This window comes from Ictalurus punctatus, chromosome 19 (assembly GCF_001660625.3).
Source record: "Ictalurus punctatus breed USDA103 chromosome 19, Coco_2.0, whole genome shotgun sequence".
NCBI lineage: Eukaryota > Metazoa > Chordata > Actinopteri > Siluriformes > Ictaluridae > Ictalurus > Ictalurus punctatus.
Window position 1 is genome coordinate 10532392 of NC_030434.2, and position 16508 is coordinate 10548899.

Sequence of the window (16508 nt, forward strand, 5' to 3'; positions counted from 1 at the left end):
CGTCCACGAGCAGATACGTGCGGGCTCGCGCGTACACCAAAAGGGAGGCAGCTGCACAGTAATAGAGCAGGTATGACAATGATATAGGTATCACATAGGCAAAATATTACCTATGCACACACAATCCCCGAGATGAAAAAACAGTTAGACACTTTAAAATTGTGCATTGCTTATTTAAAGGAGTAAATAGTGTTGCTCGGACACATGCTAGTAGGCTACTTATTATTAGAATATGAATAACGGTTCTGTTGTGTGTTTCCATAGAAACCGACCATCCCAAGGCGCAGTAGTAAATTGGGGGAGCATGACCTATGATGTCAAATGTGTATGTGTGTATGTGTGTGTGTGTTTTTCTTTATACGATTTCAAAATTTCTCACAGAAGAACAATAGTCGGAAATGGTTTAAACATCTATTTATCGGTATAGTTTATTATTCTATTAAGCTATGCACAATATTCTAAAGAGTTATCTTTATATGGATACCAGTTGACCCCCCCCCGTAAAAATATATTGAATCTAGTGTTATCTAGTATTTCCTTAAGATTACAATAAACCAAATATTACATCTATTTCTACACTTTTTTTAATTATTTTTTTTTAAACCAGTTTCAAGCTTTCCTCAAGCTAAAAATAAATAAAGTCAAATTTAGTCAGATTGACTGCTAATAAAACAATGCTATTTCAAGTTTGAAATCAGTAGACGTCTAGAAATAGGTTTAATTATACACTATATATACAGCTACATGTGTGTGTGTGTGTGTGTGTGTGTGTGTGTGTGTGTGTGTGTGTGTGGTTTATTGTGATCTTATTATAAGAAATACTAGATAAATCTGACTATATCCAAGATATTTTTACTTGCTTAGATGTCTTTTTTTTGTTTCAATGTATCAGCATGTAGTGTATTATTAATGTAGTTAAAATTTAACCTGGTATAACATTTTGTTTATTGCCATTTAACTAATAAATGAGATGCATCATGCATCATGCATACATTTCTGTGCTCATCTCACAGTTCACATCAAAGTCCATAACCACTGAATATGGATACTATATCTCAAGTTTAGATAGTATAACTCTCTAGTTTAAAAAAAAAGAAGTTTCTGGATGAAATGTAATAAAAACAGAGATGGTGGTTGAATAATTAAAATGTATTTCAAAACCCGATATGCATTTATAGTAACTGCACAAACAAAATTGCCTCATAATTTTGCTCTTTCATTTAAATTATGTTTAATATCATATAATCTTATTTCAAACTAGGTAATGGTAATCACTATTTTTAGGACAAACCCCCAAACCAAAACATATCGGCTATTTTAAAATAACAGCACAAATACCATCATTGCATGAGATGCATAAGAAGGTGTGCGTTTATTACAAGTAAAAACGTGTAATTAAATAAAAAAGGGCAGGAATGCAGCACGTGTAGGGTGGAGAGGTTTTTTTTGGCGTTTTTTCCAGGCGGTGATGCAGTGACACTCCGCACGTAGGCATTTTGAGGTGATGATAATTTGGTGCACTGGTCAAATTCATGGTTTTAGCATATTAGGCATATATTATTACATTCCAAGACGTCGGATAACAAAATTAAACTGGCACCGACCTATTGATCATTGGAACTTGTAAGTATGACTTGAATATAATGTACAAAAAGTACAATTTTTTCTTTTTATGGACAAAAATGTGGTTATATTTCAGTTTTGGTTCTCAGTTTTCCACCACGGCGTGGCGCAGTGTGGTCAAGGCCTGCGCACGTGCGCACACTTTTCTCCACGCAGGTCACGTAGAAGGGGGTGGGGAGGGTCGTCCCTCCCCCTCTCCCTTCTCCTTCCCCCTTGTATTCCTGTAAGTCCGACCTCCCGCTTTTCTATTTATTTAGATAGGCTGTTAGTTCAAACACACGAGTTTGAACAGTGGCTAAAACGGTTATGAGATCATTTTAAGCTTGATATTAAGGGGAAAAAATAAAAATAGGATAAAACGTCCTTATTAGATTTCATAATTCATCGCTATCGCTATGCAAGTACGAACTTCCGCTACAAGGGTCACTATGGTGATGTGAATGGCTTCTCAACTACCCAATAAAAGGCCTCAAGTGAGTATGAGCTTCAGCCAATCATATCACTAGAAGGCGGGGCTTTATTGCCGGCTGAAATGACGCCACGCAGAAAGTCACGAGGGAGGGAATCGCTTTAAAACGCGCACCTGCCGGTTCACCCGGATCAGTGCGAGCAAGAAAGTGTGTTAAGATGCGTTTTTAAGAAGAGGAAGAAGAAAAAGAAGAAGAGAAAATAAATTTCTGTCGGCGTTTTAAATAGGACGACTTAGCTTTAGCTTTCATTTTCGTCTTCTAGTAGATTTCAGGACTTGTTGAAACCTCGAATAACTGCGTTTCACCTTTCTTTGTCCCTGAATTTTCTTCAAGAGATGAAAGAGATGACAAGAGAGCTAACACAGACTCGAATCCAGAAGATCTGGGTCCCATCCAAGGAAGAGAAACCCACAGTGCCTCGTAAATGTAAGTGGTTTATCATCTGATGGCTTGTATGAGGATGATGATGATGATGAGGATGAGGAGGAGGAGGAGGACAATGATGATGATGATGATGATGATGATGAATACTTTGCATTAACATGTCTGACAACAACAACAATAATAATAGAAAATGTTTGTCAGGATCATATTTACAGTATTTACATATTTGTCCCTAATTTCTCCATCTGGCGATTAATAAAGTATTATCTTATCTTATCTTATCTTATCTTACAACCCACAATCCAGTCTGACTGCTAATAACAGGACTGTATAAACTCTAAAAGTGATACAATCTTTATTTCCTTCTGGATATGGTAGTCTGTCTTTATGTTTATGTAAAGAATGGATCAGTATTGAAATTTAAATTGATTTATTTCCAATTTGCCCTCCTGATATACAGGTAAAACGTATTTCAGATAGGATGCACACTTGTCTACTAATTAACAAGGCAAGGCTTTCAATTTAACCCGAATATACTGCACATATGGATATACAACTATAATTCACCAGTTCACATTGTTAGCAATTCATGAATAAAGCAGGAGGCTTTCAGAGGAGCCGTCGTCGCTGTGGCAACCAACTTGTGACTGGAGCGTGTCACGATTCAGCGCATCGGTTCAGTCTAATACCACTGAATGCAAATGACTCCCTACTGACATGATGCTCTACACAGGGCGTAAAACTTCCCTGAGAGTCCCTGTCTGAAATTGAGTGACTCAGACTGTTCACTGAAAAAAGAGGCAAAAAAAGAAAAAGGGATCTCAAACTTATTATGTAGGTAACGGGCCACGTTACACTTAGTCCAGTGTTAAGCAAACCAGTTCAGTGCCCAGTAACATACCACCATCTCCTCTTAAATGTGTTAATTTACCAGCATGTGTCTGAACTGTCCCTTTGGAATGCATAAACCGATGGATGAACCATATTTCGTATACGAAACAGATGAACAGACCGCGATTCATTACCAAGAAAACAAATTTTCAAAAATTATGTAAAATTATACCTTCTTGAAATCTTCCACATTTTGTAGTTTTACAAACTGAAAATGACTTACGATATAATTCACATCACAAATCTACACAAAATAGGCTAAAAAATTTGAAGTTAGGAAAAAATCGATATAGATTGAAAACCTATTTAGATAAAAATAAAAGAAAGTAAAAGCTGTGATTGCATAAAGTGTTCACTTCCATTGTTGTAAACGCCCTAAATTCATTATTTCTTTAAAGAGTTTATGTCTATGAGTTTCTTCCTCTATTTCCCCCCCCAGTGGAATCGTTCCTCCCTGCATCCTCCGGCCCCCATCCCCCCTCAGCCTTTCAATTATTGTCCAAACGCTGAATTTAATTTGGTTTCTAAATTCATTTGGTCGACCAGGTTAGAGCCTTTATTGGCCTTGTCTTGACCCGCAGGCAGACATGTTTGACACCCCTTAGATCGTAAAACCATAAAACTGTTCAAATGTTTATTTGAAAGCAGGAATTACATGTGCATACTTAGCCTAAATTGGTGCAAGGTACTCCACACATTAAAAATACCTAATACATGTAAATGTACCATATATTGCGAATAAAATAATTCTGATCCTGAAACTGGGGCTTATAACCAAGATGATATCCCTTCTGTTTTTTGGTAGAGGCTGAGGGGTTAGAACATACGAACCAGACACAGCTGTGTCTCACGTATGACTGATCAGTCTGAGCCGTGGAGGTTAATGAGATCAGTGTTCTGCTGACTGAGTGGAGTTGCCTGGTCCTGAAGGAGAACAGATTACTGATTTACTCTCGCTCTTTTTTTTTTTTTTGGACCATTCATACTTTTGCCTCACAAATGCCTGATGAATGGAGACGTTCACACGCAGCTATAAAAGCCACTCACACCTGCCTTTCTGAACATTTTATGCATGGAACTGAGATCAAAATGCAAAAGATGTTAAGATGCTAAATAGTGAATATTGTATGACACTTTAAAACAGACACAATTCAAACTAGTAGATTCGATACTTATTTAAATTAAATTTAGTATAAGCAATGAAATCATGTTTTGATGTAAAACATTTTTTTGATGAAAAAATATTTTCTCTTAAATCTAACTGACCACACATTCCCTTCTTCAGTGAAGGATTAGAGTCAGATAGCCACTGAGCTTTGAAATTTTGTATGTTCAGTACCATGTGTGTTACAACATTTTTTTCCCCCTTCCCCTATTAAGTAAAGTACAGTAGACAAGTTCTACATACACCTTTCATTTTGCTTAGTGTCTCCTCCAGGGTTTGTGTGTGTGTTAGGGCAATTGGGTGGGTATTTTAGTAAGGAAAAGGGTAAAGAAGGAGGAGAAAAGCTTTTCTCTCCTCGTTTGAGCTCATTCACTCTCGCTGATAAAATGACCTAATTCTAGAAGCGGATGTTCTGGGGGAGGAAGAGAAGATCAGAAAGGACAAAATATCACAGATTGGCCATATACCAGTGTTTATTTAACATTTTTAAAGGTCGCTTGTAATATTATTTGGGCAAAATGACAAAAGTATCACATGACATCAGGACAGTTGCCACCTGAAGGTATCGCAATACATGATATATGTACAGTGTAGCACACTATTTAGTTTTAATAAGCTGAGCTCGGAACAAACACAACATACTGGCAATAGAAAAGTTCTAGGGGGGGTGGGGTTGGGGGGGGGGGGGGGGGGGGGGGGTTGGTAACCATATAAAGTTAATGATAAAAGTCCAGTGTTTATTTTTAATTAAAAGCTGTAATAAAAATAAACAATAAATGGACAAGTTGCAAATTGAATGTCTATTCAGTTACTCATAACAATGGAAATGGTCAGTGTGGTAGAAGCATTGATCCCAGTACTCCCAGAAAAATGGATTGCAATAATTGCTTTCATATTGCTCACCGTTAAAGTTTTTACCAACCCGGCTTAACGTTAGTTCACTCGTCCCTCTGTCACTTTTCTGTTATAGCTGGTGGAGGCCCTCGTCTGGCCAACTCCCCCTTGGTCATAGTGATGGTTGGTCTGCCTGCCAGGGGCAAAACATACATTTCAAGGAAGCTCACTCGTTACCTCAACTGGATCGGCATCCCTACCAAAGGTAAACTAACCAAATTCCACAAATCCTCCTGACTGGATATTTACATTTATACAAAGGCGACGTGAACGTGAGGCAGAATCCAATACAAGCTGATAGTTAAAGCTGTTTCACAAGGCTCTCGATCAATATTTGTCCATCTTTATTTTTCCAGTCTTCAACGTTGGTGAGTATCGCAGAGAGACGGTAAAGAACTACAGCTCATATGACTTCTTCAAATCAGACAACAAGGAGGCAGTCAAAATAAGAGAGTGAGTCAGACAGCTAATTTAATACAGCCTTAGTCAGTAAAATGAGATAGTAATAAATAAAATTGTTCATTATGTTTTCCTTTTTGTCCTTTTCCTTAGACAATGTGCCTTAGCTGCTCTCCAAGATGTCAAGATGTACCTCGATGAGCTGGGTGGTCAAGTTGCAGTAAGTATCCTCTCTCTAGACCGTATAACTACATACACGAGGTACAGATTCTTACCGGTATCACTGTCTGTAGGTTTTCGATGCCACAAACACAACCAGAGAAAGAAGAGACATGATCCTGGAGTTTGGTGCTGAGAACAGCTTCAAGGTTGGTTATTTGAGCACAGCATTTGTCATAATGCCTTTGGTAGATGCTTTTGTTCAAAGCGACTTAAAAGTGAGGCACGATCCAAAAGACTGTTTCCTCTTACAGATCTTCTTCATCGAGTCCCTTTGTGACGACCCAAACGTCATTGCTACCAACATCATGGTATGTTTTGCGATAAACAGCCAGTCCGAAGTTAAAACCATTTCTGGATTAAATGAGGGCTACTTACTACTAAAAGAGATCCTGATTAGATTTTCAGAAAGTGATTAAAATATGAACTTGCTTTAAAAACAGGAAGTGAAGGTCTCCTGTCCTGACTACCAAGACTGCAACAAAACAGACGCCGTGGAAGATTTTCAGAAGAGGATCGAGTGTTATAGAGCAAACTATCAGCCTCTGGACCCTGATGATTATGACAGGTACTCACACAAACACGGGTTTATCTCAAGCTGCCCCCGTGTGGTATTGAAATGATCGTAAATACGATTTCCTGACCTAAAAGTTGCACATCAATGTCCCTTCACATCCATAATTACCAGTGGGGGCTTAGGGGAAAGGTTGATACCTGAATTCAATATTTTTTCTATCCTTTGCACTTTGAAGTACAGAAACAATTGAAGACAATTTCAATGGTTGATTGTAGATAATCTTTTTTTTTTCTGAATACAACCTACTTTTAGTAGAGAGACTTGCCAATACATATGAGATTGAAAGATTAAATAATACTCTGCAAAAACTGTGTATCCATTAATAAGTAGTAAAAAAAAACAATTCTCTCTTCATACTTAACCTTGATTTCACTTTACTTTCAGGAACTTCTCCTTTATCAAGGTGATCGACGTGGGCCGCAGATTCCTAGTGAACTGCATCCAGGATCACATCCAGAGCCGCATCGTCTACTACCTAATGAACATCCACGTCCAACCACGCTCTATCTACCTGTGCAGACACGGTGAGAGTCAGCACAACCTGCAGGGCCGCCTGGGAGGAGACTCGGGCCTCTCTACTCGTGGTAGAAAGGTACGGTTAACAGGAAGAAACATATTTCGTATCACTGGGCTGAGCTTTGCACGGAAAATGTGCTTTCTAAATAGTTAACCTGATGGTTTATTCATTTAAAATACTCTTTCTGTACTTACATAAAAAATGATTCATGCATTTCATTTTATGTATGAGCTCAGATAGTGATCTAGTAGGATAGGCCCAGTGGCTTGAAACCATATGTAAATTCTTAAAGCTTGACGTGGCTTTAGACAAAACTTGTGGGCTATGCTAGCTAGCTACCTAATTTTGCTAATGTTCGTGATGAACATATTCTTGGTTGTGCTGGTAGAATTTGACATGTTTGGGTTACTATTTATCTCAAGTTAAAACTCTGTGTAAAATGCAGTCCAAAAAACAAAACTATCTGTGCCAAATGAAAGCTTTTACTTGTCTGGCTAGCTATGTGCTACCATGAGATAACGTAAGAGAACGATATTCCATACACACTTTCTGCATTTTCCAGCATATCAGTCTTCATGCAGGCCGTGATTGCTCTGTAAAATCTACCTAGGGATAATACTTTTAAAGAAAATTGGGGGAAAAAATTCTTCTGTATCATTTGTATGTGTTGACCGTATTGCGAACACACGCTTGCAAGCATACAGAGAATCTCTGCACAACTGAGACAGCGTTAAGTGAAGTTTTTTTACATTTTAATATATTTTTTTTTATACTGATGTGATATTTGTACTAAATTAATTTAATACTCGTATACTAATAATTGTTTTTTTTGTTCTTTCCGTAACAGTTGTTCTATTTTATACATTTCCTTACATTTGAAATGATGGGAGATGTGAACTTGTATACTGATGTGAATGTTGAATCAGTAAAGGAAAAAAAAGATTTCTCCATCTGCAGTTTCCTTATCATGTAGAGGAGATTTTGAGGTAAATCACAGCATGGTTGGCCTTAACAGATCTGATTGATTGAAAAATAATTAACAATAAATCCAGGTTACGTTTAATACGTGACATAGTATCATACTGTTTTATTATAGCAGAAGGTACTGTATACTGAACCGGACTACTGACGTGTATGGGATACTGCGCTCTTACGTTATAGTATAATTGTAAAGTAATAGTACAGTTGTAGAAGGACTGTAGTAACAGAACTTGGTACTGATTCCCAGTAAGTTTGAGGTTCAAAAATACTGTTGCGGTATTTCCTCAACACGACTTTCTGCTTTTAATCTGCAGTGTAGTGTCGTGTGCTATAATGCAGTGTGTGGCAGGAGGGCATGGGGGTGTTTTCTAATTTGCACATCATCTTTCTTTCTGCAGTTCGCTGGAGCTCTGTCCAAGTTTGTCGGGGAGCAGAATCTTAAGAACCTGAAAGTATGGACAAGCCAGCTAAAGCGAAGCATTCAGACTGCTGAAGCGCTGAACGTGCCGTACGAGCAGTGGAAAGCCCTGAACGAGATCGATGCAGTACGTTCATCAACATGGCCTTAAAACCTTCCTTTAATCTCTTGCCAAAAGTATTTTCCGTATGTTCAGCCGTATATGTTTGTTGTGAATGTCAACAGGGCGTGTGTGAAGAAATGACATATGAAGAAATGCGGGAGCGATACCCTGATGAGTTCGCTCTCAGAGATCAGGACAAGTATTATTACCGCTACCCTACTGGGGAGGTGAGTGCCATCGCGTCGCACAGAATCATGGTGTGCCGTACAAACCTCCAAAACTGTCATATTACACTGATACAAATAATAACAGTAATTATAAACTAGACTATAGACTAAAGGAATTAGTTGTTTGAATTAGTCTAGAATTTTTTTCCCCCAAACAAATTGTATTCATGCTTGCTGTAACCGCTGCTTTAAACTCTATCAGCATGTAACAATTCTACTCGTCCATTACCAGAACTTCTATATATTTAGGACCTGTAATGCTCACAATGTCTAAATCTTCCAGCACAATAATTGCCTAATCATTTGTCCCAGCTCCAAACATTATTACAATAGTGTAATTTGTACCACAGTGCTGCTGAATGCTCAATTCTGATTGGTCAGACAGTGATGATTAATATTCAGTAATAGCAGCTTTGACTGTAGCTGAGTACAGTAGCAATGATCACTTTTATGCTAACAGTAGGAATACACAGGGGCCTGTATGGCAGAGGCTACACTTAAACAAATTTAAAATGTAAATCACTGATAGGGTTGATCTTTGTAACAGCACACCATGTCATTTTCTATTCCTTACATAAAAATAACTTGTTCTCAATTACAGCACCACTTTTAAAAGGACACATATGAGACTGCCTATTGAATTTGTCCAAAACGAGCACCCTTTTGATGCATCATGAAATGGTGATGATTATTGTTCTTGCTGAACATTCCCTTTTTTCTTTTTTCCCATCTGCAGTCTTACCAGGACCTGGTGCAGCGGGTGGAGCCGGTGATCATGGAGCTCGAAAGGCAGGAGAATGTTCTAGTCATCTGTCACCAAGCTGTCATGCGCTGCCTCCTTGCCTACTTCCTAGACAAGAGTGCTGGTGAGCATTGTGTAGCGCATCACTCCTGATTAGCTACTGTTTTTGGATGCTTTGTGTTGAAGGGTCATGTGACTGATCCTTGGCTTTCTGGCTGCAGATGAGATGCCGTACCTAAAGTGTCCACTCCACACCATATTGAAGCTGACCCCAGTGGCCTATGGTAAGAAGAGCCTTGTCATTATTCGCATTTTTAGACTTCTTACCATGTTTTCCAGATGTTAAATCAGCCCAGAATATAAGACTCACCCCCGAGGTTTTGTTTACTTGAAGAAAAAAATGGTCTGAACTTACAGTCTTGATGTTAATCACCGTATAAGGTCAGATCTTAATGTGAAAACTTGTAATTCACTTTATAAGGAACGTTTGTCTGTCTGGTCACTCTTACGCATTTGTTCAACGTTATCTTCATCATAACCCCAAGCTAACAGTGTAGCTGCCAATAACCTTCTTGAAGCATTACAATTAGGATCGAGCAAAAATGAAATCATAAAAGGAGAAACAAACTGGTGGTTTTTTTTTGCTAATCTTTCCAGGATGTAAAGTGGAGTCTATCTCGTTAAACATTGAAGCAGTAAACACACACCGGGATAGACCTGAGGTAAAAATACAGCATGCACACAGAAATTGCAATACATGCGCATACCAAGTTAGACCTCATGCCTGATTATCTCTCTCTCTCGTTTTTTTTTTTTTTCTTTCTCTCTCTCTCTGTCTCTCTAGGAGATGAGGAGAAGTCAAGGCACTCTGATTAGGAGGAACAGCGTGACTCCGCTCACGAGTCACGAACCCACAAAGAGGCCTCGTATGGATAGCCTGGACGATGCAGCCATTCCCGAACTCACTCCAGCACCAATGAGCTTCTGTGCCAGTGCAACCAACCCCCTCGCACTGTCCACACAGGTATGATAAACCCTCGGTGTGTGCAGTTTTGTGTGGATGTGTTTGTATAAATGTGGCGGCCTGGAAAAAACCCTTCACGTGGTGAAATGTTGACATTTTCTACTAAATATTTTTTTTAAATACCAGTTTCAGTCAAAACAAAACTTTCTGTAACATTTCCCGGAATTCAGATGCAACCACATCTGACAGGATTTCCCAGACCGCCACACTCTTATCACTCGTCTGCTACTAACAGAGATCCATGTGCTCTAATCATTTAGTCACACTCCCCCCCCCACACCATTTCCTCATTTTCTCTCTCCTTTATTAACACTACAGCACTGGCTTGGCCTAGCGTGTCTGTAAGTATCAAATGGTGTCTGTCTTTCGCATCCTTATTTAATTAGAGCTCGTAGACCGGCTTGGAAGTAAACTTGATTGGTGACATTCAGTCAATCATTCATGTCATATTAGTCTTACTAGGTTTATATGTGGGGTGAAGGGGAAATGCCAGATAGAACCTTACTATATGCATTATTTATTATATATTAAATATAATTATATATAACTTTGCAGTGTGTTTTGAGGTAAAGTTCCATCATCATTCAGGAATTATACTGCACCTGTACTCCTCTAACCTCACCCAAGCCTTCCCTTGTGCAATTACATCACTTCTGTTCACTGGCATTTCTCCCTACTTTGCATCATCAATCATAGATAACACAACATTAAATAACCCTGCAGTGTGTGTGTGTGTGTGCGCTCGCTGTGCTTGTTCTAGCAGTCATTTAGCTTATAGCTTATTGTTCTTTTAAACACTTTGTAATGCTTGCCTCGTCTATCCTGTCTTTGTTTTGCATGCCTAAAGACGCACTCTGTTCCACTACCTGACCGTCGTGTCAGTGTTGCTGTTTCAGAGGTAATATTGTAGCCTCTAGTGCTCATTTAGAAAAACTGCCCGCTTTTAATTCAGATTTCAGAGCTGAATTTGCTGAGTGCTCGAAATATTCAGTCACCTGAGAGCAGATACCCACAGGTTTTTACTATTGCAACCTCATATGACCTTGGTATACTCGCTTGCCACTCCCTTCAACCTACAAACAAAATTACACTGTAGGCTGAAGAGAGGGATAAGGGCAGAGTTGTCCAAACAGTTATACCATTTGTAACCTACACAGAATCTAAAACGTTAAATGGGTCAACATTAGACTTGTTTTAAGAGCACCCTAGCACATAGAAGAACATGGCTCCTGAATCATGAGAGCATGATTTATTTATTATTTTTTTCATGCATTTGTTTAGCAAGCATTCAGCATCGTCAGTTCTATTAGTATTTAATATACACTCCCGTCCACTTTATTGGGAACACCTGCGCATTCAAACAATTAGTTATCCAAAGATAGGGAGCCGAATGACTTTGCTGAAAATCAAAAGGTTTCATTGAGCCTGTGCTCAGCGTAGCCTCCGATTCCCATTCTCACCCTACGGACGCAGAACCCGCCATGTTGTTGTAGTACATCCACCCCAAGGTTTGACATGTTTTGCGTTCCGAGATGCTTTTCTGCTCATGTGAGTTACTATGAGCTCATACCATTTTGGCCATTCTCTCTCATTAAATCCTTTCCACCCTCAGAACTGCTGCTCACTGGATGGTTTTTGTTTATCGCACCATTCAATGTAATCTCTGTGCACTGTGCCTGAAAATCCCAGGAGATCAGCAGTTTCTGACATACTCAAAACCAGCCCATCTGGCACTAAGAACCAGGCCACGGTCAAAATCACTGAGATCTGTTTTTTTCTTTCCAATTCTGATGTTTGATGTAAACATTAACTGAAGCTCTTGACCAGTATCTGCATGAGTTTATGCACTGTGCTGCTTCCATGCTGATTGAATAAGTGCTTGAGTGTGCAGGTGTATGTTACAGTTGTAATTATTAGCTTTATTTTTATATGGCCATTTATTAGTGTTTTTATGGTAGCTGTGCTGTACCTCTGTGGTATATTAACACCAGGGGTAAGAATATATTCCAAGCTTAATTGGCAGGGCTGCACGGTTTTTATGTTATTTTACTACGTCTTATTTTGATTTGTTGTCATTTTCATCGATTCATAGATAAAGTGTTCTCAATCATCATCTTCATAATAATAATTAATCAAAGTCAAACTCTTTGTTGTCCTTGTTGTTGCAGGACCTGAAACACCACATCACAGAGGAGCATGACATTGTCCGGCTCTGCCAGTGAGGTGGATGGTTTGCTTTGACTTTATTCTGATGGGAATTAACAGAACCAAATCCTTGCAGTGCAGGACCTTTTGAGTCTGTCTCTTTCTACAAGGACAGAAAATTGGCACTGAGGGTCTTTCATCCTCAAAGGGGACTAATGAAGCACCTGTGTGAGTGTGTGTGTGTGTGTGTGTGTGTGTGTGTGTGTGTGTGTGTGTGAGTTCACAAAGCACACTACGCCTCAAGTAAGGCCACAGATACTAAGTTCTTTACATTTCGTTTTATTGTCTTATGATGTCATATGATGTTTGTTATGAATTCCTGAATACTGCTGCTGGCTTTGGGAAAGCTAATTTGTTGTTAGTGTCCAATGAACATGTATTTTATAATGAAGGAATGTTTCTATAATGAGAGAGGTGTATGTACGGTTGAAAATGTCATCGTTTGTGTTTCTAACTGGAATCTATTTATCCTGACAGGGTATTTATAATTGTTTATAATGATGAGGAACAGGTGATCTTTTTACTTGATGTATGACTGAGTGAATTCCGTAGAGTGCCTAGTGCTTCGGCTTTCAGCCCGACAACGCTTTTTGGTACTAATAACCTAAGATCATACTGCTATACTGTTTCTAAGCAGGAAGTGTCTCAGACTTTATTTCCATATGCAGTTCACGTAAACCAAATGTTTACTATATGAATTCCAAGGTTTTATCTATTTATACATTTCATAGATAAAAACAAGCTTTACTATTTACTATTTCAGACAAGTATTATTTAGAGAATTTAGTGAGGATGTAAATGCACTTTGAGGAGCCTTGGCTGGGCTCAAATGCTAGTTATTTTAAGCATAACAAGTAGGTGCAAAGTATTTTATTGCTCCTAACTGTAGTAAGAGGTACTTTTTTTTGTTGTTTGTTTGTTTGTTTGCTTCTGACTTGAATACTGTATTCTGCAATGCTGTATATTTTCTGTTAATCTATTTATTTTTAAAGTACAACCCACATTTGTATTTTGAGTACAAAGCACCCTCTATGTTAAGATTATTTCCACACTTACCTGCCCCTTTAACACGAAATGTTAAATAAGAACTAAAATGTGTATTTGCTGCACCATTAAATAACCTGAAGGAAATAGGAATGCCTGGAGTTTTTTTTTGTTTGTTTGTTTTTACTGGCTGCTTCCACAAAGCTCACTTCCTTTTCCTTGTTTTCCCAAAATGGTTACGAGCAGATCTTGTCATTAACAAAGCATCTGGCTTGCTTTGGCCCCCAGCCTGACTTTATTTAGACACCATGTCTGTCATTAATTCTGAATCTCTCCCACACCATCCTTCAGCTTACTGACGATTCCTTTTACACTCTGTTCTCATATGTTAAGAGAAAATGCAGTCCAAGCCACCTTTATCTATCAGTTCTAGACACTTGGAATCAGTCTAGTCAATGTAACAGGCTAGCAATACTAAATGAGTCATTCAAATCATAGGATATCTTTAAAGTGCAACAAATAGAAGGTACACAAGGAAATGAGACAAGGAAATGACTCTCTTGCATGGCAGTAAAGGGGCCCGGATGTGGACCTAGTATTTCAGTGAACCACCCTGAAGCAGAGCCGATAAACATAATGAGAGAACTACTTTAGTTCATTGAGTCTAGTTTTCTAAACAAGAACCACAGCTTCTCTAGCAGATCCTCTATTGCTACTTATTCAAATCACACGCATTTATATAAATTATTTAACTGAAGGTGGCTCATTGGACCAGAGAAAGGGGAGAGTTTGAGGGGACTTTCATAGATAGCATACTGACAACACGGCAAGTTTAAAACCATTTAAAGATGTATGGATAGATTCAAAATAGATGTCTCAACTATTCAGAGTCCATGGTGCTATTCAAAAGTGGTAACGCAAATCACTAATACGAAACCATTTTATGAATACCACTGACCAAGACAAACACTTAACATTTAGACCTGATCTTGACTTGAATGTAATTTCCTTACATAATAATTTCACTAATGCAGATTTATTTATTATACTATCGGAGACCTAGCTGACAAAAACTGGTCCCAACCCTTTCCTGAGTACCCTTTAAGTTCCTACAGAAGAGAAGGACCGCTAAACCGTTAATGCATACCCATTGTTAATGCATACCCAGTGCATACCCATTGTTCATTGTCTGACTCAGATTAGATTCAGAATGTAAAGGGTAAAATCTGCTCCCTGCATACAAGCCATGCCAGTCACTGACACTTTACACACACACACACACACACACACACACACACACACACACACACACACACACACACACACACACACACACACACACACACACAGAGTCATAATTTGACTTGGGTGAGAGACTGATATATATTACTGTAATAAACAAGAAACTTTCATCATCATCAGGTGAATATAAACTCCTCATTAGTCACCAGCCATGCAATTGCCTGCAATACTACATGAGTAAGCATTTGAAATATACCCTGTTTTGTAACTGGAAGATAAACAAACAGATATGAACGGGAAATGACTTGCATGATAAAGCAATGATTAACAAACAGCTTTACATTCTCCGTGAAAGCTTTGTATTGGACATTAAAACTAGTTCGATATTATTTAAATACTCTACAAGTCTATTTTTAGTATTATTTATTTAGTCTAATATAATGAAAAGATCACTACCACAACACTGGCAAATTGTTTGCCAATTGTATTGAGCCCATCCCAGTTATTATCTTATCCATAAAACGTAATAGTGAGTTTCGAGCCAGTAGTGTTAGATGCAGGTTGGTCATCAGTCTAGAGCGCTGTGTGGATGTGACAGCAGTCAGGCACAGTGCTATGAGCTCAAATAGTTATTTATAGGACAACATCCAGTCAGTCTGATGACTTCTTATGAGAAGATGTGTGCAGTCAGATGCCACAGCACAGAATCAGAAAGCTTAATAGTTATCAATTGATCAATGATGGATACATGTCTTTAAATTCTGCAAAGTAACCTAACTCAGTGGGTGTAAATAGGGTGAACTCAGGGATGCTGACACATTAGGTCAATTGGGAAATTTATATGTAGCAGCATTTATTTACTTCTCTACTAAGGAAACGCAAAAACTTATGTAAGTACAGTTGAACTGCTTGTTAGCGGGAATATGTATTAATTCATGCATCATCATATAAGAGGGTGTGGTCAGCATCAAACAGGAAGTCGAGGGCAAAATCTTAAGGTAATAAAAATGACAATAAAAACCAATCTGCTTTGGCTATATCTTTTTTCCTTCTAGTTATTAAATTGACATGACCAATATACAGTGCCACACAGACTTAGGATGTGTATATACACATACTTTTCATACATGCACACAGTGTATATATCCTGTTAGTAAAATCCAATTTATTGCTGTCATAAATAATTTTGCTTATAAAAAAAGTCTCATTGAGGATGGAAGTAAAGGTCTACACCAATGAACCTACAGTTTTTGTCCCAAATGAACACATTTATGGTAATCCAGTATACAATCTAAATTTTTCCTTCACATGTCGACACCCAACACCTTGAGGATTTCAGAAATGTATCATGTATTGGAGTTTTTATTTGCTTATTTTATTTTTATTTTTATTAATGACAAAATGGAAATTCAAAAAGCGATAAGAACGCACCCTGCAATAACT

The 16508-nt window shown here is 38.3% G+C and overlaps 1 protein-coding gene across 2 annotated transcripts; it reads left to right on the forward strand.

Annotated features, from left to right (window-relative positions):
• Window positions 1-1912: 1912 nt before the first annotated feature.
• Window positions 1913-13970, forward strand: pfkfb3 (6-phosphofructo-2-kinase/fructose-2,6-biphosphatase 3). 2 transcript variants are annotated; one of them, XM_017494382.3, is made up of 16 exons: window positions 1913-2096; window positions 2427-2519; window positions 5504-5632; window positions 5784-5880; window positions 5980-6046; window positions 6120-6194; window positions 6300-6356; window positions 6489-6613; window positions 7007-7214; window positions 8519-8665; window positions 8764-8868; window positions 9605-9734; window positions 9832-9894; window positions 10268-10332; window positions 10455-10634; window positions 12803-13970. In XM_017494382.3, exons 2-16 carry the CDS (start codon window positions 2429-2431, stop codon window positions 12854-12856), a joined length of 1593 nt encoding a protein of 530 aa, XP_017349871.2. In that variant the 5' UTR covers window positions 1913-2096; window positions 2427-2428; the 3' UTR covers window positions 12857-13970. The 2 variants fall into 2 exon arrangements, with proteins under 2 accessions (XP_017349871.2, XP_053544339.1); XM_053688364.1 differs by lacking the exons at window positions 1913-2096; window positions 12803-13970 and adding exons at window positions 10953-10975; window positions 11482-12772.
• The last annotated feature ends 2538 nt before the right edge of the window (window positions 13971-16508 follow it).

Excerpts from the sequence above, each read along its gene's own strand:
- pfkfb3 (XM_053688364.1), top strand. The coding sequence starts at position 2,429 with ATGAAAGAGATGACAAGAGAGCTAACACAGACTCGAATCCAGAAGATC. Across the intron at positions 6,047-6,119 it reads AGCTGGGTGGTCAAGTTGCA|GTTTTCGATGCCACAAACAC; the intron begins GTAAGTATCCTC and ends CACTGTCTGTAG. Across the intron at positions 10,976-11,481 it reads TGGCTTGGCCTAGCGTGTCT|ACGCACTCTGTTCCACTACC; the intron begins GTAAGTATCAAA and ends GCATGCCTAAAG.